Source organism: Budorcas taxicolor, chromosome 19 (assembly GCF_023091745.1).
Source record: "Budorcas taxicolor isolate Tak-1 chromosome 19, Takin1.1, whole genome shotgun sequence".
Lineage (NCBI taxonomy): Eukaryota > Metazoa > Chordata > Mammalia > Artiodactyla > Bovidae > Budorcas > Budorcas taxicolor.
Window position 1 is genome coordinate 10,052,007 of NC_068928.1, and position 25,466 is coordinate 10,077,472.

A 25,466-nucleotide genomic window follows, 5' to 3' on the forward strand; every position below is an offset into this window, starting at 1 on the left:
TAGGTACAGTTATGACATTAAAATAACCTGGTACCCATTCATCTTGAGTATTCTCAGGAAATTAAAAAGCAAAATATTTCATCCTGTAAAGTTCATGTGTTCATTAAGTGCTACTTAACCCAGAAAGACCCCCCTAGATTTTGTTTCTGTTCCCTATAAGCAATTAGGTAAGATCATCTCCCATCCAAACCTAACTATTCCAAAAGGATCTGAAGCAAAAGCTCCAACGTGACCTTAAAAATTAGAATTTCATTTCTAGTATCATAGGTATGTAACAATATCAGGCTTGCTAAAGTCTGGGATATTCCTTATTTTGATATCTGCTATCCAAATTCGTACTAAGCTAAACATAGACTTCATGAAGACCTCTACATGAACCTTGGGTTTTCTACAGGGCACCACCAGGGATTCTCTGAGGTCCATAGCAGATTCACTGTGAGGCCTGATTCTCTGTCCTCAAGTGCCTGTCGATTCAATAACAGTAATTCTGCACAATCACAGGATTTTACTTTTTCCTGCCAATTCAGGGTTGCCAGACTTAGCAAATATAAATACATGCCTGCTAAGTCACTTCAGTCGTGTCCAGCTTTTTGCGACCCAATGGACATAGCCCACCAGACTCTTATGTCCATACGATGCTCCATGCAAAAATACTAGAGTAAGTTGCTGTGCCCTCCTCCAGGGGATCTTCCCAACCCAAGGATCCAACCTGCATCTCCTGTCTTCTGCATTGGCAGGCAGTTCTTTACCACTCAAGCCACTTTGGAAGCCCATAAATACATGACACCCCCATCAAATTTGAATTTCAGATAAACAACAAGTAACTTAAGCATATATATGACCCATTAAATGATGAGTAATTTTTTAAGTATAACGATGTCCTAAATATTGCCATGGGCTTCCCTTGTAGCTCAGTCGGTAAAGAATCTGCCTGTAATGCAGGAGACCCAGGTTCGATCCCTGGGTCGGGACGATCCCCTGGAGAAGAAAATGGCAACCCACTCCAGTATTCTTGCCTGGAGAATCCCATGGACAGAGGAAGCTGGGGGGCTACAGTCCATGGGGTTGCAAGAGTCAGACACATCTTGGCGACTAAACCACTTCTATATATGTATACTTAAAAAAATACATCATTGTTTTTCTGAATTTCAAATTTACCTGAACATCCTACGTTTTATCTGGCAACCCTACCAGTCAGTCTCCTACAAGGTTGCCAATATCTGGGAGCCCCTGGTTTTGTCAGACCTGTCTGCTTAGCAGTAGGCAGTACTGTAGCTTCAGCCAAGATCCCTGTCACTAATGTGCTAAATATCACGAAAGAAGAGGAACTCTCATTAGGGTGAGTGAGACTCTGAAGGCACAGCATTAGCTCTGATGCTGATAACTTCCACTGCAGTTCCCAAATGCGGATAGTGGCTCCTCACAGAGGGGAATCAAGGAGGGTCAGTTTTACACTGAACTTCTAACCCGGCAGGAAGCACTTACATAGGTGATGTCCCTGAAATATTCCCTGATTAGGCTAAAAAGATATTTTATTAATTTAGCCAAAATGCCTATATTCCCTCAGATAAATGTAACTTCGAGATACCAAATAGGGGGCTGTGAAAAGTCACCAGGCCGGAAAGCAGATACGGAAACAGTGTTTTGTTTTGATGAGACCCACATTTACATTTATGGATGAAAATTAAGCAGATACTGAAGTTAAGAAATGCATCTGTTCTAATAAAAACTTTTTAAACCTGTTACTATGTTTATATTAAGTAAAATAAAGGGAATGATCACTGAGAAGAAATCAGGTGAGTATTTGTAACAATATTCTGTGGGACATCTAATAATGTTTATAATATTAATAAACCATTGTGTACTGTATCAATTTAAATGATTTTATGATTCTTGTGAGATAAAGGTTCATTTTTTTGAAAAGCTATAGGAATCCTATGGTTAAATATTTGTAAAGCTGCTATTACTATCGTATCAGTGTTAAAATGTGTCCTATCTTGTATCTTTTACTAATTTTTATGACAGGTTTCATATTGTACCCATTTGAGAATCCAATAACTGCTATGGCTTCATTAAATTGTTGCTGATCATATGTTTCCACTGTTTATTTTGAGACTGAATGTCAACCAGAGAATATGAACAAGCATGGTGCATCCAGTTTTTGAATAAAGAACAATACAAAACTTTGGTCTTTCTCTTTAACGTTTTGCCCTAGAAATATAACATACAGGGAAGTACATAAAACATAAATAGACACAATATCAAACACTCATGGGACCACCAAGAAAGGAACATTTAAGTGTCTAGAAGTTCCGCCTGTTTCCATCCCTTACGTTAATACCTTTCCTCAAGAAGTTACTACTCGACTTCCCTGGTGGTACAGTGGATGAGAATCCTCTTCCCAATGCAGGCTACACAGATTCCATCCCTGGAAGCCCATGTGCTGCAGAGCAACTTAGGCTGGGTGCCACAGCTACTCAACCCATTCGCTGCAACTTCTGAAGCCCGCGCATCTAGAGCCTGTGCTCCACAATAAGAGAAGCCTGGGCGCAGCAATGAAGACCTAGTGCACCCAAAAATGTTCTTTAATTAAAACAAACAAACAAAAACCCAAAGGCTAAAGCCAAAAATGGGTTCTCTTAAAAAAAAAAAAGTAACTACTCATCTATTTGTTTTTCTTTGCTTTTGCCCTCTAAATACGCTGGGCCTAAATATGCATCCCTAAATGCTATGATTTATTTATTTAATTTTTTCCTTTAAATTTGGCTGTGCCACAAGGCAAGTGGGATCTTACTTCCTTGACCAGGGGTGGAACCTGTGCCCTCTGCAGTGGAAATGCAGAGTCTTAAACCACTGGACCACCAGGGAAGTCCCCATGCATGCCATGTTGAACATTCTTGAACATGTACATTTATGCAAGAGTGACCTGAATGTGTATGTCTAGGAGTGGAACTGCTAGGTGGTAAAGCATGCCTGTTTTCTAGATACTGCCAAACTAGGATTCCAAGTGGCTGTACAAATCAATGGTCCCTTCAGCAAAGTATGAGAGTTGTAACTCCTTCTAGGGAGTCTTTTCAACTTAGTTTTTTAACATTTTGTTTACTTGGGAAATTATACAAATGATGTGGTTAATATATACTATTTGTTTATGCATTTGTAAGTCAAAGAATTGTTAATATTATAGCAGGAAAGTCACATACTAAACATAGCAAATAATGTACATGATGAGGATCACAACATAATTTATGTGGATAAATATGTACAATTTCTTATTTTAGTTGGCTTTTAGAAATGGGAGAGAATCTGGACATATAGAAGTAGAGAAGGAAACAAGTGAAAAACCAAATAGACAAAAATTTTTAAAGCCCACTTCCAGTCCTTTCTAAATTCTTGTTAGCAAATAAGTATTGCTTGAGAAGAATTTCCCGAAGCCCAATATAGCTTAATATATCAAAAATAGCAGCACCAGGACCAAGGGCTTTGAGAATTCTTTTCCCCTAGTTTTCTTGAGATATAATTGACATATGACCTTATATTAGCTTAAGGTATACAACATAATGGTTTGATGTATGTATCTATTGCAAACTGATTTCTACAATAAATTTAGTTAACATCAGTCACCTCATATAGTTACAGGCTTTTTTCTTGTCAAGAGAACTTTTAAGATTAGAAAGAAAAATTCAAAAATAGAGATGTAAAAATAAGAATATAAAAAAACAATAAATAATATATTCACCCAAAACCTGCATACAAATGTTTATAGGAGCTTAATTCATAATTCCAACACTTGCAAGCAATTAAGATGTCTTTCAGTAGGTGAATGGATAAACTGTGGTACATCCAAATAATGAAATATTCAGCACTAAAAAGAAATGAGCTAGCAAATCATGAAAGACATAGAATAAACTTAGATGCATATTACTAAGGGGAGGAAGCCAATATGAAAAGGCTACACACTGTATGTATGATTCCAGCTATATGACATTCTGGGAAAGACAGAACTATGGAGACAGTAAAGATCAGGGGTTTGGGGGAAGAGGGGGATGAACAGGTGGAGCACATAGGATTTTTAGGGCACTGAAACTTCTATAAGACTCTTAAATGGCAGAAACACAACCTACATTTGTCCAAACCCAGAAGGTACAACACCAAGAATAAACCCTAATGTATGGATTTGGGGGTGATAATAATCTGTCAAAGTAGGTTCAGATATTGTAATAAATGTACCACTCTGGAGCCTGGTGTTGATAGTAAAAAAGATATGCCTGTGTAGAGGGTATATGGAAGCTCTCTATGCTCAATTTTGTTATAACCCTAAAACTGCTTTAAAATTTTTTGCTATAACACTCAGTTCAGTTCAGTCGCTCATTGTCCGACTCATTGTGCGACCCCACGAATCGCAGCACGCCAGGCCTCCCTGTCCATCACCAGCTCCCGGAGTTCACTCAAACTCATGTTCATTGAGTCAGTGATGCCATCCAACCATCTCATACTCTGTCGTCCCCTTTTCCTCCTGCCCCCAAGCCCTCCCAGCATCAGAGTCTTTTCCAATGAGTCAACTCTTTGCATGAGGTAGCCAAAGTACTGGAGTTTCAGGTTTAGCATCATTCCTTCCAAAGAACACCCAGGACTGATCTCCTTTAGAATGGACTGGTTGGATCTCCTTGCAGTCCAAGGGACTCTCAAGAGTCTTCCCCAACACCACAGTTCAAAAGCATCAATTCTAAAAGTCAATAAATCCCAACAAGTTTTAAACATTTTGGTGTATAATCCTCTGAGCCTAAGAATTTTTTGTTGTACCTCACAAATCTTTCAAAATCACTGGCTTTCTTTTTCCACTGATATGAGTCAAGAAAGAAATCTGTTCACCTTGCTTTGAAAGATGTTTTTAAGGTGGTGCTTCTCAAACTATACTGTGTACAAATTATTAGATTTAGTTGAAATGCATGTTCTGATTACTAGGTCTGGGGTGGGACCTAAGAGTCTGTATTTCTAACAAGTTCTTTCTTTAGTCTACACTTTGCTGGGCTTCCCAGGTGGAGCAGTGGTTCGATCCCAGGTCGGGAAGATCTCCTAGAGTAGGAAATGGTAACTCACTCCAGTATTCTTGCCTGGAAAATTCCATGGACAGAAGAGCCTGGTGGGCTATGATCCATGGGTTGCAAAGAGTCAGACCCAGTTGAGCATGCATGCACTCTCTCTACTGGCACTACACCTTGCACAACAAGGTTCTAGAGCTTAAAGAAAAATATTCTTATTTGTCTACTTTTGATAGAGCCATTTGACACTGTGGAATTTTTGTATTTTGTGAACTACAAATTTAACTGCTTTCAAAATGCTCAACATTGCTAATTATTAAAGAAATGCAAATCAAAACTACAATGAGGTTATCGCCTCACACTAGTCAGAATGGCCATCATCAAAGAGTGTACAAATAATAGAGACTTCCCTGGCAGTCAAATGGTTAAGACTCTGAGCTTCCACTGCAGGGGATGCAGGTTCGATCCCTGGTCAGGGAACTAAGATTCCACATGCTGTGTGGCCAAAAATAAAAATAAAAAAACTAGAGTGTGTAGGGAATACTCCTACACTATTGGTAGACATGAAAATTGGTGCAGCTACTACTGAACATCAGTATGGCAGTTTCTTTAAAAACTAAAAATATTTCCAAGGGGGAAGAAGGAAGGGTGGGTGGGGATTAAAAAAAAAAAAAAACTCCCAGCAATCCCAATTCTAGGCACATATCCAGAAAAAGATGGAAACTCTAATTCGAAACTAATTCAAAAAGTTACATGTACCCCCAATTGCACTATTTGCAATTATCAAGACATGCAAGCAACCTAATAGTCCATCAACAGAGAAATGGATAAAAAAGATCAGGTGTGTGTGTATATATATACATACATAAAATGGACTATTACTTGGCTATAAAAAAGAATGGAATATTGCCACTTGCAGTAACATGGATAGATCTAGAGATTATCATACTGAGTGAAGTAAGCCAGACAGAAAAAGACAAACATTAACACTTATATGTTGAATCTAAAAAATAATACAAATGACCTTATTTATAAAACAGAAACAGACTCCTCACAGACAGAGAACAAACTATGGTTACCAAAGGTGATGTGGGGGGCTGGAGGGAATAAATTAGGAATATGGGATTAACAGATACACACTACTATATGTAAAGTAGATAAACAAGGATTTACTGTATAGCACAGAGAACTATATTGAATATCTTATAATAATCTATAATGGAAAAGAATCAGAAAAAATATGTAAAAGTGAATCAAGTCGCTCAGTCCTTTCCGACTCTTTGCGACCCCATGGACTGTAGCTCACCAGGCTCCTCCGTCCATGGGATTTTCCAGGCAAGAGTACTGGAGTGGGTTGCCATTTCCTTCTCCAGAGGATCTTCGATGGATCAAACTCGGGTCTCTCGCATTACAGGTAGACGCTCTACCATCTGAGCCACCAGGGAAGCTATAATGAAAAAGAATCAGAAAAAATATGTAAACTGAATCATTTTGCGGTAAACCTGTAACTAATGCAACATTGGAAATCAACTATACTTCAATAAAAATAAAATAAAACCACTACTGGTAGTGAAAAAAAAAAAGTTTGAGGTGAGTAGTGGTATGTCAAAGAAAATATGATGTAGAAAACGATTAAGAGATTAAATATGGTAAGAACAATTAAACTGTTGTAGATGCTTTATAAATATTTCACATAAATCTAGCATAGTATGAATATAATTCCCTTTCAAAACCACTGCTTCTGCCTTTACCGTACATGTAATTATTGTCGGTTTGGAATTGTCACAATCACAACTCTCCTCTTCACTAAGGTGTTTTACAACTTCTAACATTTAACTCATTAAACATTTTGTCTATCAAGCAGAACAAACAAAAAACCCTAATTGCTTACAAGTGTTTTTCTGACATTTCAATTCCTAGGGTCTCCGATTAAGGAAAATCTTAAATCAGCAGTGATGTAGGACTAGATAAAACCTTGGTGAAAAACGAGGACAGGAGAAGCAAGAGGTGGAACCTAAAGTGAGAGGAAAGCAGGGACTGAAGACGCGGAGGAGGGATTTCACCATTGGACGAGAGCCGGTTGCGTTTACTGAACGGACCGGAAGAACTCGCGAGTTACCTCAGCACCATGGCGGGTCCCGTCAGCTTAAGAGAGCTTTTAATGGGCGCTTCAGCCTGGACAAGCTCTGAGAGTCCCGAGGGGTCCCCTACAGAGGGTGGTGGGAGCGCGGCCAGCGGACCGGAGCCTCCTTGGCGGGAGGATGAGATCTGCGTGGTGGGAATCTTCGGCAAAACGGCTCTGCGCCTGAATTCCGAGAAGTTTTCACTTGTGAACACGGTGTGCGACCGACAGGTCTTTCCCCTCTTTCGCCACCAAGATCCTGGAGATTCGGGGCCTGGAATCAGGACCGAGGCTGGGGCCGTCGGGGAGGCTGGCGGAGCCGGAGACCCTGGGGCTGGGACCGGGACCGGGACCGGGACCGGGGCCGGGGATCCAGTTCGGGGAGGCGTAACTGCCGCGGAATGCAACCGAACTGAGCCAGGTTCCCAGGATTACAGCCTTCTGCAAGCCTATTACAACCAGGAAAGCAAAGTTCTGTACCTTCTTCTTACTTCGATCTGTGACAATTCCCAGCTTCTGCGGGCTTGTCGGGCCCTTCAGAGCGGGGAAGCTGGAGGTGGCATCTCTTTACCTCATGCAGAAGCGCACGAGTTCTGGAAGCATCAAGAGAAGGTGCAGTGCCTCAGTCTCCTTTACCTTTTCTCCGTCTGTCACATACTGCTTCTGGTCCATCCCACTTGTTCCTTTGACATCACTTATGATCGAGTATTCAGAGCCCTGGATGGACTGAGACAGAAAGTACTGCCCCTTCTCAAAACAGCTATTAAGGATTGTCCAGTTGGTAAAGACTGGAAACTAAACTGCCGACCTTGCCCACCTAGACTCCTTTTCCTTTTTCAACTCAATGGAGCACTCAAGGTAGAACCCCCTCGGAACCAAGACCCAGCTCATCCAGATAAGCCCAAGAAGCATTCTCCCAAAAGGAGACTGCAGCATGCCCTGGAGGACCAGATCTATAGAATCTTCCGGAAGAGTCGTGTCTTGACTAATCAGAGTATCAACTGTCTCTTTACTGTACCTGCCAATCAAGCTTTTGTGTACATAGTTCCCGGAAGCCAGGAGGAGGATCCAGTAGGCATGTTGCTGGACCAACTTAAGAGTCATTGTACTGTGAAAGACCCTGAATCTTTGTTGGTCCCTGCACCCCTTTCTGGGTCCAGGCGATACCAGGTGATGAGGCAGCACAGCAGACAACAGCTTTCTTTCCACACTGACACCGGCAGTTCTAGTTCTTCGGGGCAGCTAGTGGATTTCACGCTTCGAGAGTTCCTATGGCAGCATGTAGAGCTAGTACTAAGCAAGAAAGGTTTTGATGACAGTGTGGGCAGGAACCCACAGCCTTCCCATTTTGAACTTCCTACTTATCAGAAGTGGATCTCAGCAGCTTCAAAACTGTATGAAGTAGCTATTGATGGGAAAGAGGAGGACCCAGCATCTCCCACTGGGGAGTTAACATCTAAGATTCTAAGCAGTATTAAAGTCTTGGAAGGGTTTTTGGATATTGACACAAAATTCTCAGAGAACCGTTGCCAAAAAGCTTTACCGATGGCCCATAGTGCCTACCAGTCAAATTTGCCTCATAATTACACAATGACTGTCCACAAGAATCAGCTTGCCCAGGCTCTTCGAGTGTACAGCCAACATGCTAGGGGTCCAGCCTTTCACAAATATGCCATGCAGTTACACGAAGACTGCTACAAGTTTTGGAGCAATGGCCATCAGCTCTGTGAGGAGAGGAGTTTAACTGATCAACACTGTGTACATAAATTTCACTCCTTACCTAAATCAGGTAGCTAAAGTTTTCTTAGCATTTCACAATCAAAATTTGGGGCTGTGTTTGTATTCTTGTTTTCAGACAGTTTGTTCCCTATGTATTGACATTTTAAAAAGAGAGCCCTACAGAAATTTAGGTGCATCAGATTTAAGTTTCCTCACCTGCTGGAAAAAGAAAAATCAGCTATGACTACTAATTACATTGTATTTAAAGAACGAACCCCAAGGTATTAGTGAAAAAGAACTGTTAAATAATACAGAGTTTCAGGAATTTCATTTTAATGTTTTTACTTTGGAACTTTTGTTTAAAGTGAACAGAATGAGTTGTATGCTCACTATGATGGTGATAAACTTTACTTAGAAATTCTAGAAGGTTATATTTAAAGTATATTTTATTTCCATATATTTCCACTTGCTGCTTCTGTTAGGTGTGTTTAATCAAGTGTTTGTGGGTGTGGGTGTGTGTGTATGTTGAGGTTTTTTTTCCCCTCCTTATTTCCTAAGAACTCTGGAGAAATTTGAGGGTTAGGTACAGTTGAATGCAGAATAAATGTGGGTCTGCATTGTGTGTAAAATTAATAGTGACTTATGTTTTCCAGGAGAAAAACCAGAGGCTGATAGAAATCCTCCAGTGCTGTATCACAATAGCCGAGCTCGATCCACTGGTGCCTGTAACTGTGGAAGGAAACAGGCACCCCGAGACGATCCCTTTGATATCAAGGCAGCTAACTATGACTTTTATCAGGTAGATTCTGCATTTTTTTTCTTCCTCCTCTCTCTCTCTCTTTTGCTAACTACCATCTGAGTAAAATGTATCTTTTCAGAAGCAAAATGTCTAATAATAGATAAGTCAGTGTCACTTGCAGTGTGATATGTGATGAGAAAATTCTTTATATATGTACTTATTTGCCTACCCATTAACTGTTGATTCTTGCTTTTTAGTGTGAAGAATGTATTGTTTTCTTTTATTTATTTTTGGCTGCCCTGGATCTTCGTTGCTTTGCGCAGGCTTTCTCTAGTTGCAGCGAGTGGCTGCTATGCTTCGTTGTGGTGCTCAGGCTTCTCATTGTGGTGGCTTCTCTTGCTGCGGTGCACAGGCTGTAGGTACACAGGCCTCAGTAACTGCAGCACACGGACTCAGTAGTTGTGACACACGGGCTTAGATTCCACGGCATGTGGAATCTTCCCAAACCAGGGATTGAACTCATATCCCCTACATTGGCAGGTAGATTCTTATCCACTGTGCCACCAGGGAAGTCCAAGAATGTTTGCCTTCGATGAAAGGTTCACAGGATTTATTTGTTTTTTTCCTTCCTCCATAGCTTCTGGAAGAAAAATGTTGTGGAAAATTGGATCACATCAATTTCCCAGTATTTGAACCAAGTACTCCAGATCCTGCTCCTGCCAAAAACGAATCATCTCCTGCTCCCCCAGATGCCGATGCTGATAAACTTAAAGAGAAAGAACCTCAAACCCAAGGAGAGAGCACAAGCCTGAGTTTAGCTTTGAGTTTAGGCCAATCCACCGATAGTTTAGGTACCTATCCAGCTGATCCACAAGCAGGAGGAGATAATCCAGAAGTTCATGGTCAAGGTGAAGTAAAAACTGAGAAGAGACCAAACTTGGTTGATCGGCAGGCATCCACAGTTGAATATCTCCCAGGCATGCTTCATTCAAATTGCCCCAAAGGTCTCCTACCCAAATTCTCCAGCTGGTCTTTGGTTAAACTAGGCCCTGCTAAATCTTACAACTTTCATACTGGTTTGGACCAACAGGGCTTCATTCCAGGAACAAACTATCTTATGCCTTGGGACATTGTCATCAGGACTAGAGCGGAAGATGAAGGAGACTTAGACACGAATTCTTGGCCTGCTCCAAATAAGGCTGTTCCTGGTAAGAGAAGTGCAGTTGTCATGGGCAGAGGAAGACGGCGAGATGACATAGCGCGAGCATTTGTGGGCTTTGAATACGAAGACTCTCGAGGTCGAAGATTTATGTGCTCAGGTCCTGACAAAGTAATGAAAGTAATGGGAAGTGGACCCAAGGAATCAGCTTTAAAAGCCCTGAATAGTGATATGCCCTTGTATATTCTGTCATCCTCTCAGGGTAGAGGGCTAAAACCACATTATGCTCAACTTATGAGGCTTTTTGTTGTGGTTCCTGATGCTCCTTTGCAGATAATCTTAATGCCTCAGGTAAGAAATATAGCTTTTTGTGTTGTTAGCCAATCATATTTGTTGTTTGTTTTGATTGTTTGAAAAAAAGTACAGGGTATCAAACTAATTAAACAGGTCTTAATTTTAAATACCTCTTACATTAATAACTAATTTCTGTTTCTTAAAAAATAAATTGTAGATGTGTTAATCAGTTCACACTAGCAATTCACATGATTTAGTTAGAGGCAGAACTTGAAATTAAAAATCTGTAGAAAAGCAGGATAATATTTGAGGTTATTTAATGTAATATCAGATATGATTAAAGTTAGGAGTGTACCTGCTTATGTGCTCTTTGAACCTATCCTTGGTTTAGGCACTTAACCTTTCAGGTGTCTTTTTTTTTTTTAAGATTTTTTTCTTTTTTTAATTTATTTAGCTGCATGGGGTCTTGGTTGCGCTCATAGTATCTCTAGTTGCAGTGCAAGGGTTTAATTGCCCCACGGCATGTGAGATCTTAGTTCCCCAGTGAGGGATACAGCCCTCAGCCCCTGCTTTGCAAGACAGATTCTTAACCACTGGGTCACCGGAGAAGTCCCTTTCAGATGTTTCTTCTTGAAAAATGTTAAAATAATCATATAACCTATGTTTTTCAGGTTCAGCCAGGCCCACCACCATGTCCAGTATTCTACCCAGAAAAGCAAGAAATCACTCTCCCACCTGATGGCCTCTGGGTTTTGAGGTTTCCTTACGCCTACGTGACTGAGAGAGGACCTTGTTTCCCTCCGAAGGAAAACGTGCAATTGATGAGTTATAAGGTGCTCCGTGGGGTTCTTAAAGCAGTAACACAATAAGTGTTTTCCAGCCAGTACAGTCTTGAATTTGAGCTGGGTTTTGGTTTTGGTGTGTACAGGATCTTTTTTGGTGTGTAATACTGTGTTTTCTTGAGCCCAAAATATGTTTTGTTACAGAAGTTCAGTATTTGGACAGTAATTGTTCCACTGTTTCGTGATATTGTTGCTATTTATTGTAAATGGGGGTATAACTTCTTAATAAACATTGTTTATTCTAGAAAAGGACATAAAATACATGGTTGATACCTCTATTTTCTTGTTTCTGTTTTACTGTCCATAATAAAAAATACTTCTGTTATAACTGAATATTGCATTATCATGTTGAGCCAGAGGTTTGTTTTGTTTGTTTGTTTGTTTGTTTTCTAAAATGATGTTTTAGCTGGGATTTTCCTTAAAACACTGCTCCTGAAATCATCTTCAGAACAAGATGATCTAGTAGGTTATCTGGTAATTGTATGAGTACTTCATTGCAAAAAATGCCCTATATTGTTTGGCTCATAGTTTTGGTGCCTGAGTTACATTGCTTTGTTCTCACCGTTTTATTCTTAGACTGATGAAATACCATATTTAAAAAAAATTTTTTTATTGTTTTATTTATTTATTTTTGGCTGTGCTGGGCTTTTTTAGTGCTTTGATTTTAGTGCTTTTGCGAGAGCTTTCTCTCGTGTGGCAAGGTGGGGCAAGTCTTCCTTGCAGTGGCTTCTCTTGTGGAGCACAGGCTCTAGGCCTGTGGGCTTTAGTAGTTGTGGCTTGTGGGCTCAGTGTTTGCAGCTCTTGGGCTCCAGAACACGGGCTTAGTGGTTGTGGCCACGGGCTTAGTTGTTCAGTGACTTGGGATTTTCCCCGACCAGGATCAAATTAGTGTCCCCTGTGCTGGCAGATGAATTCTTGTCCACTGCGCCACCAAGGAAGTCTGAGATACCATGTTTTAAATTAAGTTTTAAATAACTAAAACCTATTTATCCAAAACATTAGTACACATTTTATTCATTGGAAATTGCTGTACTGTGAAATAGTTTGCTAAGTGATACAAATTCTATCAGTTCATATCAACATTAACTTTCACCATCAAAATAGTGACACTGACATATCACTAGCTAAGTTGTGCAAAATAAGTTAGTATACCAAAATTCTAGTGTAATTGATTATATTTTCTTAGACACGTTGGTTTTGAAATACTGAGCAAATAGAACTGGAGTTTTTAATACTGTATAGGAAGTGTAGTATTTGATTAACACGTCTTGCTACCAGACCAGCATAAAACAGTTACTTAAGTTCTGATTAGATTAGATCTTAAATTTTCAAACCTATAGAGAAAAACATATAACTAGCAGCCAATTTAAAACTGTAATTAATTAGGTGTCTTTTTATACCTATTTTACTGTAGTTTTGTTAGGGGGAGAATCTGAGCCAATATGAAAGTTAGTCTACATTTTTTCATCCCGTCCTTATTTTTCATCCTTTTCCCTTATCCATTCATTCTTTTTATATCAGTTTTAAAAATCCCAACTACTGTTGTATTAATTGTAGTTCTTGGTTGTTGCATTTGAAAAATATGGCTAGATTGTTCTGTAAGTAAGTAAGTGTTAGTCACTCTGTCGTGTCTGACTCTGCAACCCCATGGACTGTAACCTGCCAGGCTCCTCTGTCCATGGAATTCTTCACACAAGAATACTGGAGTGGGTAGCGATTCCCTTCCCTCAGGGATCTTCCCAACCCAGGGATCAAACCCAGATCTCCTCATTGCAGGCAGATTCTTTGCCATCCAAACCACTAGGGAAGCCCATTGTTCTAAGACTTGACTTAGAGGCTATTAAAAAAAAGACTTTTACTTAGGTTGTGTAAACTTGTAGGTCGAAGGAACTTAAAAAAGTACTTTATGAGAACAAATAGGTTTCAGAAGAGCAAACCTCTGACTTTTTTGCTTTGTTTCCTTGCTAATGTCATTCTACACTGAACGACTTTACTGCTTAAATTAGAAAGTGATTTTCCTTGATTACATTTGGTTACAGAGGCAACCCTAATTTGAATTTCTGCAGCATTTTTAAATACAAATCTTTATTTAAAGTATTTATAATGTGTTAGATTCTGGTGTACAGCAAAGTGATTGAGTTATATATATGTGTGTATATGTCAATGTATATGTATATTCTTTTTTGCATTCTTTTCCATTATGGTTTATTATAGGATATTGAAATAGTCCTTGGGGCTATGCCTTCTTGTTTATCTGTTGTTGCTTTTTTTTTTGGCTGCACCACAAGGTTTGTCCACAAGGCTTGTGGGATTTTGCTTAGTTCCCTGACCAGAGATTGAACCCCGGCAGCCGGTACAGAATCCTAACCATTGCACCTCCAGGGAAGTCTCTATTTTATATATAGCAGTTTGTATCTGCTAATTCCAAACTCCTAGTTTATTCTTCTTGTACACCCTTACCTCTTTGGTAACCATAAATTTGTTTTCTATATCTGTGAGTTTATTTCTGTTTTGTAAATAAGTTCATTGTATTATGTTTTAGATTCCATTTCTTCATTTCAGTTCAGTTGCTTAGTCGTGTCCCACTCTTTGTGCCCCCATGGACTCTTTGCAACGTCATGCAGCACACCAGTCCTCCCTGTCCATCACCAACTCCCAGAGCTTGCTCAAACTCATGTCCATTGAGTCAGTGATGCCACCCAACCATCTCATCATCTGTCGTCCCTTTCTCTTCCCAGCCTCAATCTTTCCCAGCATCAGGGTCTTTTCAAATGAGTCAACTCTCTGCATGAGGTGGCCAAAGTATTGGAGTTTTAACTTCAACATCAGTCCCTCCTAAGAACACCCAGAACTGATCTCCTTCAGGATGGACTGGTTGGAGCTCCTTGCAGTCCAAGGGACTCTGAAGAGTTTTCTCCAACACCACAGTTCAAAAGCATCAATTCTTTGGCACTCAGCTTTCTTTTTAGTCCAACTCTCACATCCATACATGACTACTGGAAAAACCATAGCCTTCACTACATGAACCTTTGTTGGCAAAGTAATGTCTCTGCTTTTTAATATGCTATCTAGGTTGCTTATAACTTTCCTTCCAAGGAGCAAGCGTCTTTTAATTTCATGGCTGCAGTCACCATCTGCAGTGATTTGGGAGCCCAGAAAAGAAAGTCTGACACTGTGTCCACTGTTTCCCCATCTATTTGCCATGAAGTGATGGCACTACAGAGGCCATGATCTTCGTTTTCTGAATGTTGAGCTTTAAGCCAACTTTTTCACTCTCCTCTTTCACATTCATCAAAAGGCTCTTTAGTTCTTCACTTTCTGCCATAAGGGTGGTGTCATCTGCATATTTGAGGTTATTGATATTTCTCCCAGCAATCTTGATTCCAGCTTGTGCTTCCTCCAGCCCAGTGTTTCTCATGATGTACTCTGCATAAAAGTTAAATAAGCAGGGTGACAATATACAGCCTTGACGTACTTCTTTGCCTATTTGGAACCAGTCTGTTTTTCCATGTCCAGTTCTAACTGTTGCTTCCTGACCTGTATACAGGTTTCTCAAGAGGTAGGTCAGGTGGTCTGGTATTCCCATCTCTCTCAGAATTTTCCACAGTTTATTGTGATCCACACAGTCAAAGGCTCTGGCATAGTCAAAAAAGCAGAAATAGATGTTTTTCTGGAACTCTCTTGCTTTTTCTACGATCCAATGGATGTTGCCAATTTGATCTCTGGTTCCTCTGCCTTTTCTAAAAATCACTTGAACATCTGGAAGTTCACGATTCTGAAGTCACATTGCTGAAGTCTGGCTTGGAGAATTTTGAGCATTACTTTAATAGCATGGGAGATGAGTACAATTTGTGGTAGTTTGAACATTCTTTGGCATTGCCTTTCTTTGGGATTGAAATGAAAACTGACCTTTTCCAGTCCTGTGGCCACTGCTGAGTTTTCCAAATTTGCTGACATGTTGAGTGCAGCATTTTCACAGCATCATCTTTCATGATTTGAAATAGCTCAACTGGAATTCCATCACCTCCACTAGCTTTGTTCGTAGTGATGCTTCCTAAGGCCCACTTGACTTCACATTCCAGAACGTCCGGCTCTAGGTGAGTGAGTGATCACACCTTCGTGATTATTTGGGTCATGAAGATCTTTGGCATAATCAATAAAGCAGAAATAGATGTTTTTCTGAAACTCTTGCTTTTTCTATGATCCAGCGGATGTTGGCAATTTGATCTCTGGTTCCTCTGCCTTTTCTAAATCCAGCTTGAACATCTGGAAGTTTATGGTTCACATACTGTTGAAGTCTGGCTTGGAGAATTTTGAGCATTACTTTGCTAGCATGTGAGATGAGTGCAATTGTGCAGTAGTTTGAGCATTCTTTGGTGTTGCCTTTCTGCGAGACTGGAATGAAAACTGACCTTTTCCAGTCCTGTGGCCACTGCTGAGTTTTTCAAATTTGCTGGCATATTGAGTGTGGCAGTTTAAAAGCATCATCTTTTAGGATTTGAAATAGTTCAACTGGATTTGTTCGTAGTGATGCTTCCTAAGGCCCACTTGACATCACATGCCAGGATGTCTAGTTCTAGGTGGGTGATCACACCATCATGGTTATCTGGGTCATGTATAGTTCTTCTGTGTATTGTTGCCACCTCTTCTTAATATCCTCTGTTTCTGTTAGATCCATACCATTTCTGTCCTTTACTGTGCCCATCTTTCCATGAAATGCTCCCTTGGTATCTCTGATTTTCTTGACGAGATCTCTAGTCTTTCCCATTTTGTTGTTTTCCTCTATTTCTTTCCATTGATCACTGAGGAAGGCTGTCTCATCTCTCCTTGCTATTCTTTGAAACTCTGCATTCAAATGGACATATCCTTCCTTTTCTCCTTTGCCTTTCACTTCTCTTCTTTTCTCAGCTACTTGTAAGGCCCCCTCAGACAACCATTTTGCCTTTTTGCATTTCTTTTTCTTGGGGATGGTCTTGATCACTGCCTCTTGTACAATGTCACAAACCTCCATCCATAGTTCTTCAGGCACTCTTATCAGATCTAATCCCTTGAATCTATTTGTCATTTCCACTGTATAATCATAAGGAATTTGATTTAGGTCATACCTGAACGGTCTCATGGTTTTCCCTACTTTCTTCAATTTAAGTCTGAATTTGGCAACAAGTTCATGATCTGAGCCCCAGTCAGCTCCTGGTCTTGTTTTTGCTGACTGTATAAAGCTTCTCTATCTTCAGCTGCAAAGAATATAATCAGTCTGATTTTGGTATTGACCATCTGGTGATGTCCATATGTAGAGTCTTCTCTTGTGTTGTGGGAAAAAGGTGTTTGCTATGACCAGTGCGTTCTCTTGGCAAAATTCTTAGCATTTGACCTGCTTTTTTTGTACTCCAAGGCCAAATTTGCCTGTTACTGCAGGTATCTCTTGACTTCCTACTTTTGCATTCCAGTCCCCTATAATGAAAAGGACATCGTTTTTGTGTGTTAGTTCTAGAAGGTCTTGTAGGTCTTCATTAGAACTGTTCAGCTTCTTCGGCATTACTGGTTGAGGCATAGACTTGGATTACTGTGATACTGAACAGTTTGCCTCAGAAAAGAACAGAGAACATTCTGTCGTTTTTGAGATTGCATCCAAGTACTGCATAGAAAGCATTCCATTTGTAAGTGATAGTGTGTATAGTATGAAAGTGAAAGTTACTCAGTCGTGTCCAACTGTTTGTGACCCTATGGACTGTACAGTCCATGGAATTCTCTAGGCCAGAATACTGGAGTGGGTAGCCTTTCCCTTCTCCAGGGGATCTTCCCAACCCAGCGATCAATCCCAGATCTCCCGCATTGCAGGCAGATTCTTTACCAGCTGAGCCAAAAGGGAAGCCTTGTAAGCGATATCATATGGTATTTGTCTTTCTCTTTCACTTAGTAAATGCAAGATTTTTATGCTGTTTGTACTTATAACTTGCTTATTTGCTGCACTTTTTCATGCTTGTTTTTGTCCATAAATAGGTTTACAGGGTGTTGCCTTAGAGAAATGTGGACTATGCTATCTGTATTGCTTACTACCTTTCTCTTTAGTCATACAAACCTTACTTCAGCAACTTCAAAAGTTATCGTTTTATTAAAGAAATTATATTTCTTCTGTATCAGCATTTGCATTATCTTTTGCTTAGTAGATTTTCTGAGATATCAGCAGGTGTTTCAAATTGATTCTTTTTTTTAAGAATCACTAGGACAGAAAGGCATCCTTCAACCTATTGTATGTCTTTTGGTGTGTCCTTGAAAAGCTGTATAGGATTCAAATTTTTAGGAAGCAAATCATATTTTATTCAAGAGTGCTTACTGTTTAAAGGACTACTATGATAAAGCTTGTGGAGAAGGCAATGACACCCCACTCCTGTACTCTTGCCTGGAAAATCCCATGGATGGAGGAGCCTGGTAGGCTGCAGTCCATGGGGTCACTAAGAGTCAGACATGACTGAGTGGCTTCACTTTCACTTTTCACTTTCATGCATTGGAGAAGGAAATGGCAACCCACTCCAATGTTCTTGCCTGGAGAATCCCAGGGATGGGGGAGCCTGGTGGGTTGCTGTCTATGGGGTCGCACAGAGTCGGACATGACTGAAGTGACTTAGCAGCAGCATGATAAAGCCTATAAAGTAAATTAATCTGATTTTTAAATGGTTTCCCATGTTTGTTTACTTTAAGAGTTTCCTGCACTACTTAAGCGGTGAATGTGTTTCTTAGGTTAAAAAATTAAAGATTAAAAAAGACTATAAAGAAACAGGAAATAAAATTAGAAAAATGGAACTAGAGAAGCATGATTCATAACAATAAAATAATAATAACCACTGTGTACTGAATGGAAGAAGGCAATGGCACCCCACTCTAGTACTCTTGCTTGGAAAATCCCATGGACAGAGGAGCCTGGTGGGCTGCAGTCCCTGGGGTCGCTAAGAGTCGGACACGACTGGGTGACTTCACTTTGACTTTTCATTTTTCTCTTTTCATGCATTGGAGAAGGAAATGGCAACCCACTCCAATGTTCTTGCCTGGAGAATCCCAGGGACAGGGGAGCCTGGTGGGCTGCCATCTATAGGGTCGCACGGAGTTGGACATGACTTAAGCGACTTAGCAGCAGCAGCAGCAGCAGCAGCAACAGTGTACTGAATGATATGTAATAGCTATTTCGTGAATATACATTCATTAGGTAACTTAATCAGCATTTTGCATACATTGCCTCTGATCCTCAAAGTGTTGAAGATAGAGATCATCCATATTATCAGGAAATTAAAACCTGAAGCGATTAAATAATTTTGTTCAAGATCATATACCTAGGGAGTAGGAAAGTCAGAATTGAAATTGAGAACTCTGATTTCAAAGTTGTACTCTTCCTATGTTATGCCTTCGTAGAAAACGTAAGAATAAAAATAGCATGTCAATTTCTCCAACTGAATATTTTGACTCTGGTCTTAAGACTTGTGAATGGGTGAGTTTTTGCTATCAGAAAAATGAGGTATGATACTCTTCAAACATCTTTTTTTTTTTAACATTTATTTATTATATATAACTTATTTATTATATATTTGTATTATATAAAACTTGTTTTATTATGTATTATTAAGTAAGTCTGCAAGCAGGCTTTCTCTAGTTGTGGCGAACAGGGGCTGCTGTCTAGTTGCAGCGCATGGGCTTCTCTCGTTGCGGAGCACAGGGTTTAGGTCCATGAGCTTCAGTAGTTGCTACATTCAGGCTTAAAAGCTGTGGCTCATGGGCTTAGTTGCTCTGAAGGATGGGGAGTCTACCCAGACTAGGGATCAAACCTGTGTCCCCAGCATTGACAGGTGGATTCTTAACCACTGGACCACCAGGAAAGTCTTAAACATCTTAGTGTATTCTAAGAGTATAAATCTTGGTTCTCTCCAAAACTGTTGAGCGTTATATTCTTGTACCCTCTCTTGTTCCATATTTTCTTCTGCATAAAACAGCACTATAGTAGATTGAAGCCAAAAAGAATTGGCTTGAGAATTTAAGAAATTCTTAGCGCTTAAAAGAACACTGACAGTTTACTTATCCTTGAGTATTATTTTCTCGAGAATGGTAATAATTATTATTTATCGCAAAAGGTGGTTATGAGGATTGAAGGAGTATACGTAAAGCACCTAATAGATGAATTCTTGATGATAATTTATCTTAAACGTATTTTTAAAAAGTATCCCATAATACTAATAGTTTGGGAGTCTTGGTTAGTTTTAGTCCTACCTTTTATAGTCAGGGGCTTCCCTGGTGTCTCAGAGGTTAAAGCGTCTGCCTACAATGCAGGAGACCTGGGTTCGATCCCTGGGTTGGGAAGATCCCCTGGAGAAGGAAATGGCAACCCACTCCAGTATTCTTGCCTGGAGAATCCATGCACAGAAGAGCCTGGTGGGCTACATACAGTCCACGGGGTCGCAAAGAGTTGGACACGACTGAGCGACTTCACTCGCTCACTCACTCACACAGTGCCTAGTACACATACTGGGCTTCCCAGGTAGAATCCACCTGCCAATGTAGGTAGACGTAAGAGACATGGGTTCAATCCCTGGGTGGGGAAGACCCCCTGGAGGAGGGCACAGCAACCCACTCCAGTATTCTTGCCTGGAGAATCTCATGGACAGAAGAGCCTGGCAGGCTACAGTCCATAGGGTCACAGGGTTGCACACACTGAAGTGACTTACACTCACACATGTAGTATGTTTACCTGTGGTAAACACTAGGACATGCAGCAGCTTTGTAGATTTGGCTTGCACCTTTCCTCTTGTATCTTTCTGCGGTCTTTTTAAAATAGACTTTGGGTTTTTTTTTTAGTTAGTCTGTTTATACTTTATATAAAGTGAAAGTGTTAGTTGCTCAGTCATGTCAGACTCTTTGCAACCCCATGGAGTATAGCCTACCAGGCTCCTCTGTCCGTGGGATTCTGAAGCAAGAACACTGGAGTGGGTTGCCATTCCCTTTTCCAGGGGATCTTCCTGACCCAGGAACCAATCCAGGTCTCCTGCTTTGTAGGCTGATTCTTTACTGTCTGAGCTACCAGCGAAGCCCTTTATTATATAAAGCATCCTCTCAAATCCCCTTGACCATTTAAGTGCCCCTTTTCTGTCCTGTCTCCCACAACTTTGTGCCTGTCCTAAAATGTGGCACTGGTCATAGCAAAACTTTCATCCAACAACAGAAGAGATGGCTCTACACATGGACATCAGCAGATGTTCAATACTGAAATCAGATTGATTATATTCTTTGCAGCCGAAGATGGAGAAGCTCTATACAGTCAGCAAAAACAAGACCAGGAGCTGACTGTGGTTCAGATCATGAACTCCTTATTCCCAAATTCAGACTTAATTTAAAGAAAGTAGGAAAAGCCACTAGGCCATTCAGGTATGACCTAAATCAAATCCTTTACGATTATACAGTAGAAGTGACAAATAGATTCAAGGGATTAGATCCAATAGACAGAGAGCCTAAAGAACTATAGAAGGAGGTTTGTGACATTGTACAGAAGACAGTGATCAAGTCCATCCCCAAGAAAAAGAAATGCAAAAAGGCAAAATGGTTGAGGAGGCCTTAAAATAGCTGAGAAGAGAAGAGAAGCGAAAGGCAAAGGAGAAAAGGAAGGATATGTCCATTTGAATGCAGAGTTTCAAAGAATAGCAAGGAGAGATAAGAAAGCCTACCTCAGTGATCAATGCAAAGAAATAGAGGAAAATAATAGAAAGGGAAAGACTAGAGATCTCTTCAAGAAAATTAGAGATACCAAGGGAGCATTTCATGAAAGGATAGGCACGATAAAGGACAGAAATGAGAAGGACCTAACAGAAGCTGAAGAGATTAAGAAGAGGTGGCAAGAAAACACAGAAGAACTGTACAAAAAAGATCTTCATGACCCAGATAACCACGATGGTGTGATCACTCACCTAGAGCCAGACATCCTGGAGTGTGAAGTCAAGTGGGCCTTAGGAAGCATCACTGCGAACAAAGCTAGTGGAGGCAATGGAATTACAGCTAAGCTATTTCAAATCCTGGAAGATGATGCTGTGAAAGTGCTGCACTCAATATGCCAGCAAATTTGGAAAATAGCAGTGGCCACAGGACTGGAAAAGGTCAGTTTTCATTCCAATCCCAAAGAATGCTCAAACTGCCACACAGTTGCACTCATCTCACACGCTAGAAAAGTAATGCTCAAAAATCTCTAAGCGAGGCTTCAAAAGTATATGAACCAAGAACTTCCAGATGTTCAATCTGGATTTAGAAAAGGCAGAGGAACCAGAAATGAACTTGCCAACATCCATTGGATCATAGAAAAAGCAAGAGAGTTCCAGAAAAACATCTGCTTTATTGATTAGGCCAAAGCCTTCAACTGTAGATCACAACAAACTACAAAATTCTTCAAGAGTTGGAAATACCAGACCAGCTTACCTGCCTCCTGAGAAATCTGTATGCAGGTCAAAAGGCAACATTTAGAACTGGACATGGAACAGTGACTGCTTCCAAATTGGGAAAGGGGTACGTCAAGGCTGTATATTGTCACCTTGCTTATTTGACTTATATGCAGAATACATCATGCGAAATGCTGGGCTAGATGAAGCCCAAGCTGGAATCAAGATTGCCAGGAAAAATATCAATAACCGCAGATGGGCAGATGACACCACCCTTATGGCAGGATGCAACAAGGAACTAAAGAGCCTCTTGAAAGTGAAAAAGGAGAGTGAAAAAGCTGGCTTGAAACTCAACATTAGAAAAACTAAGATCATCTGGTCCCATCACTTCATGGCAAATAGATGGGGAAACAATGGAAACAGTGACAGACTTATTTTGGGGGGCTCCAAAATCACAGATGGTGACTGCAGCCGTAAAATTTAAAGACACCTTGCTCCTTGGAAGAAAAGCTATGACCAGCCTAAACAGCATATTAAAAAGCAGAGACATCATTTTGCCAACAAAGGTCTGTCTAGTCAAAGCTATGGTTTTTCTAGTAGTCATGTATGGATGTGAGAGTTGGACCATAATGAAAGCTGAGTGCCGAGGAATTGATGCTTTTGAACTGTGGTGTTGGAGAAGACTCTTGAGAGCCCCTTGGACAGCAAGGAGATCCAACCAGTCCATCCTAAAGGAAATCAGTCCTGAATATTCACTGGAAGGACTGATGCTGAAACTGAACTCCAATACTTTGGCCACCTGATAGAAAGAACTGACTCCTTGGAAAAGACCCTGATGCTGGGAAAGACTGAAGGCAGGATGAGAAGGGGATGACAGTGGATGAGATGGTTGGATAGCATCACCGACTCAATGGACATGAGTTTGAGCAAGCTCCGGAAGTTGGTGATGGACAGGGAGGCCTGGTGTACTGCAGTTAATGGGGTCGCAAAGAGTTGGACATGACTAAGAGACTGAACTGAAGATGTAGCAAATAGAACTGCACTCAGTTTTTGGAACACTGCATAATTTTGCACAAATGCCAGCTAATTGTCTGTTTAACTTTCAATACTCTTTAATAATATTTATTTTCCTACATTGGCACAGCAGCTCATTGGGTTGGCATCTTAATTTACTCCATTGCCTAACATTGTATCCCATCTAAAGCTTCAGTGTGTTGATGTGTAAAATGGACAAAATAATTCCCTTATCTACCTCAAAGAACTGTGGTTCAAACAGTTCAAGAATGCATTAATTGAAATCCTTTACAAACTCTGAACTGTTTCATAAGTATAAGGGATGGTTATTATTTCTTGTTTGTAGCTGATAGTATTGATCTAATCATCTTTCTAAATACGATTTAAAATTTTTCCAAAACATTTCCATACTGAAAATAATCCTATTCATAGGTATAGCAATGGTAATAATTTTCAGCTTGACTAATTATAAGGAAGATTTCTGAAGTGTAAATTATATCCTATAGTTCTTTTTTATTCCAGACGCTCATGAAAGTGAAAGTCACTCAGTCGTGTCCAACTCTTTGCGACCCCATGAACTATACAGTCCATGGAGTTCTCCAGGCCAGAATACTGGAGTGGGTAACTTCTTCCCTTTTCCAACAGATCTTCCCAACCCAGGAATTGAACTGGGGTCTCCTGCATTGCAGATGGATTCTTTACCAACTGAGCTATCAGGGAAGCCCCCCAGAAACTCTTAGAGTACTATGTTACCATAGTCGCCTGTTACTTCCTTTCTCCTACAAAGTTATGTGTACTTATTTGAGTATTGAGTGCCTTCTATCTTTTATTTTATCCTGTCTATTTTGTCAGCATAAAAGCAAGATTACCTTGTTTACGTGCATGCTGCTGAATCTCTTCAGTCCTGTCCTACTCTTTGCAATGCTATGCATTGTAGCCTACCAGGTTCCTCTGTCCATGACATTTCCCAGGTAAGAATACTGGAGTGGGTTGCCATGCCCTCCTCTAGGGGATCTTCCCGACCCAGAGATCAAACCCATGTCTCTTTACATCTCTGCATCATCAGTTCAGTTCAGTTCAACTTTGCGACCCCATGAACCGCAGCACGCCAGGCCTCCCTGTCCATCACCAACTCTCGGAGTTTACCCAAACTCATGTCCATCGAGTCGGTGATGCCATCCAACCATCTCATCCTCTGTCATCCCCTTCTCCTGCCCTCAATCTTTCCCAGCATCAGGGTCTTTTCAAATGAGTCAGCTCTTTGAATCAGGAGGCCAAAGTATTGGATTTTTAACTTCAACATCAGTCCCTCCAATGAACACCCAGGACTGATCTCCTTTAGAATGGACTGGTTGGATCTCTCTGCAGTCCAAGGGACTCTCAAGAGTCTTCTCCAACACCACAGTTCAAAAGCATCAGTTCTTCGGCTCTCAGCTTTCTTTATAGTCCAACTCTCACATCCATACATGACCACTGGAAAAACCATAGCCTTGACTAGACGGACCTTTGTTGGCAAAGTAATGTCTCTGCTTTTTAATATGCTGTCTAGGATGGTCATAACTTTCCTTCCAAGGAGTAAGCGTCTTTTAATTTCATTTCATTCTTGGCTGCAATCACCATCTGCAGTGATTTTGGAGGCCCACAAAATAATGTCTCTCAGTGTTTCCACTGTTTCCCCATCTATTTGTCAGGTGGGCTCTTTACCATTAGTGCTACCTGGTAAGCCAAACTAGTGCCAAACTAGTTTATAATCCCACTTTAAAAATTTTTGTTTTTGAACATACCTTTGTTGTTTTTGGAAAAGTAATATGTAGTCATTGTATCTGTTATTAAGAATTTATTTTTTAAACAAAGAATATGTTACCTGAAGTTCCACTGCTTTGCTAGTGCTCTGTTAACCATTGGCAGCATTCTAATGAATATCCTTCTAAACATTGCGTATATACAGGCACCTGTGGATATGTATTCTTTTGTTTTTGGTGGGGCCAAGTCATGCAGTAGTGAGATTGTAGTTCCCCCACTAGGGGTCTACCCCAGGTCCCTGGCAGTGAGTGTGAAGTTCTAACCACTGGACTGACAGGGAATTCCCTGGATGTGTATTCAGTTTTATATAATTGCAATCAGAATATATCTTG

General features: G+C 40.4%; 1 protein-coding gene across 1 annotated transcript; it reads left to right on the forward strand.

The window, feature by feature from the left end:
* Positions 1 to 7,167: 7,167 nt before the first annotated feature.
* Positions 7,168 to 12,247, forward strand: SMG8 (SMG8 nonsense mediated mRNA decay factor). Its single transcript, XM_052657912.1, has 4 exons — positions 7,168 to 8,950; positions 9,534 to 9,679; positions 10,257 to 11,129; positions 11,744 to 12,247. The coding sequence occupies exons 1-4, from the start codon at positions 7,168 to 7,170 to the stop codon at positions 11,939 to 11,941; spliced, it is 3,000 nt and encodes a 999-aa protein (XP_052513872.1). The 3' UTR covers positions 11,942 to 12,247.
* Positions 12,248 to 25,466: the final 13,219 nt, after the last annotated feature.

Bases quoted from the DNA above. Each gene is read 5' to 3' on its own strand.
- SMG8 (XM_052657912.1), top strand. From the start codon at position 7,168: ATGGCGGGTCCCGTCAGCTTAAGAGAGCTTTTAATGGGCGCTTCAGCC. The intron at 8,951-9,533 runs GTAGCTAAAGTT...TATGTTTTCCAG, and splicing joins TCACTCCTTACCTAAATCAG to GAGAAAAACCAGAGGCTGAT. The intron at 11,130-11,743 runs GTAAGAAATATA...TATGTTTTTCAG, and splicing joins AGATAATCTTAATGCCTCAG to GTTCAGCCAGGCCCACCACC.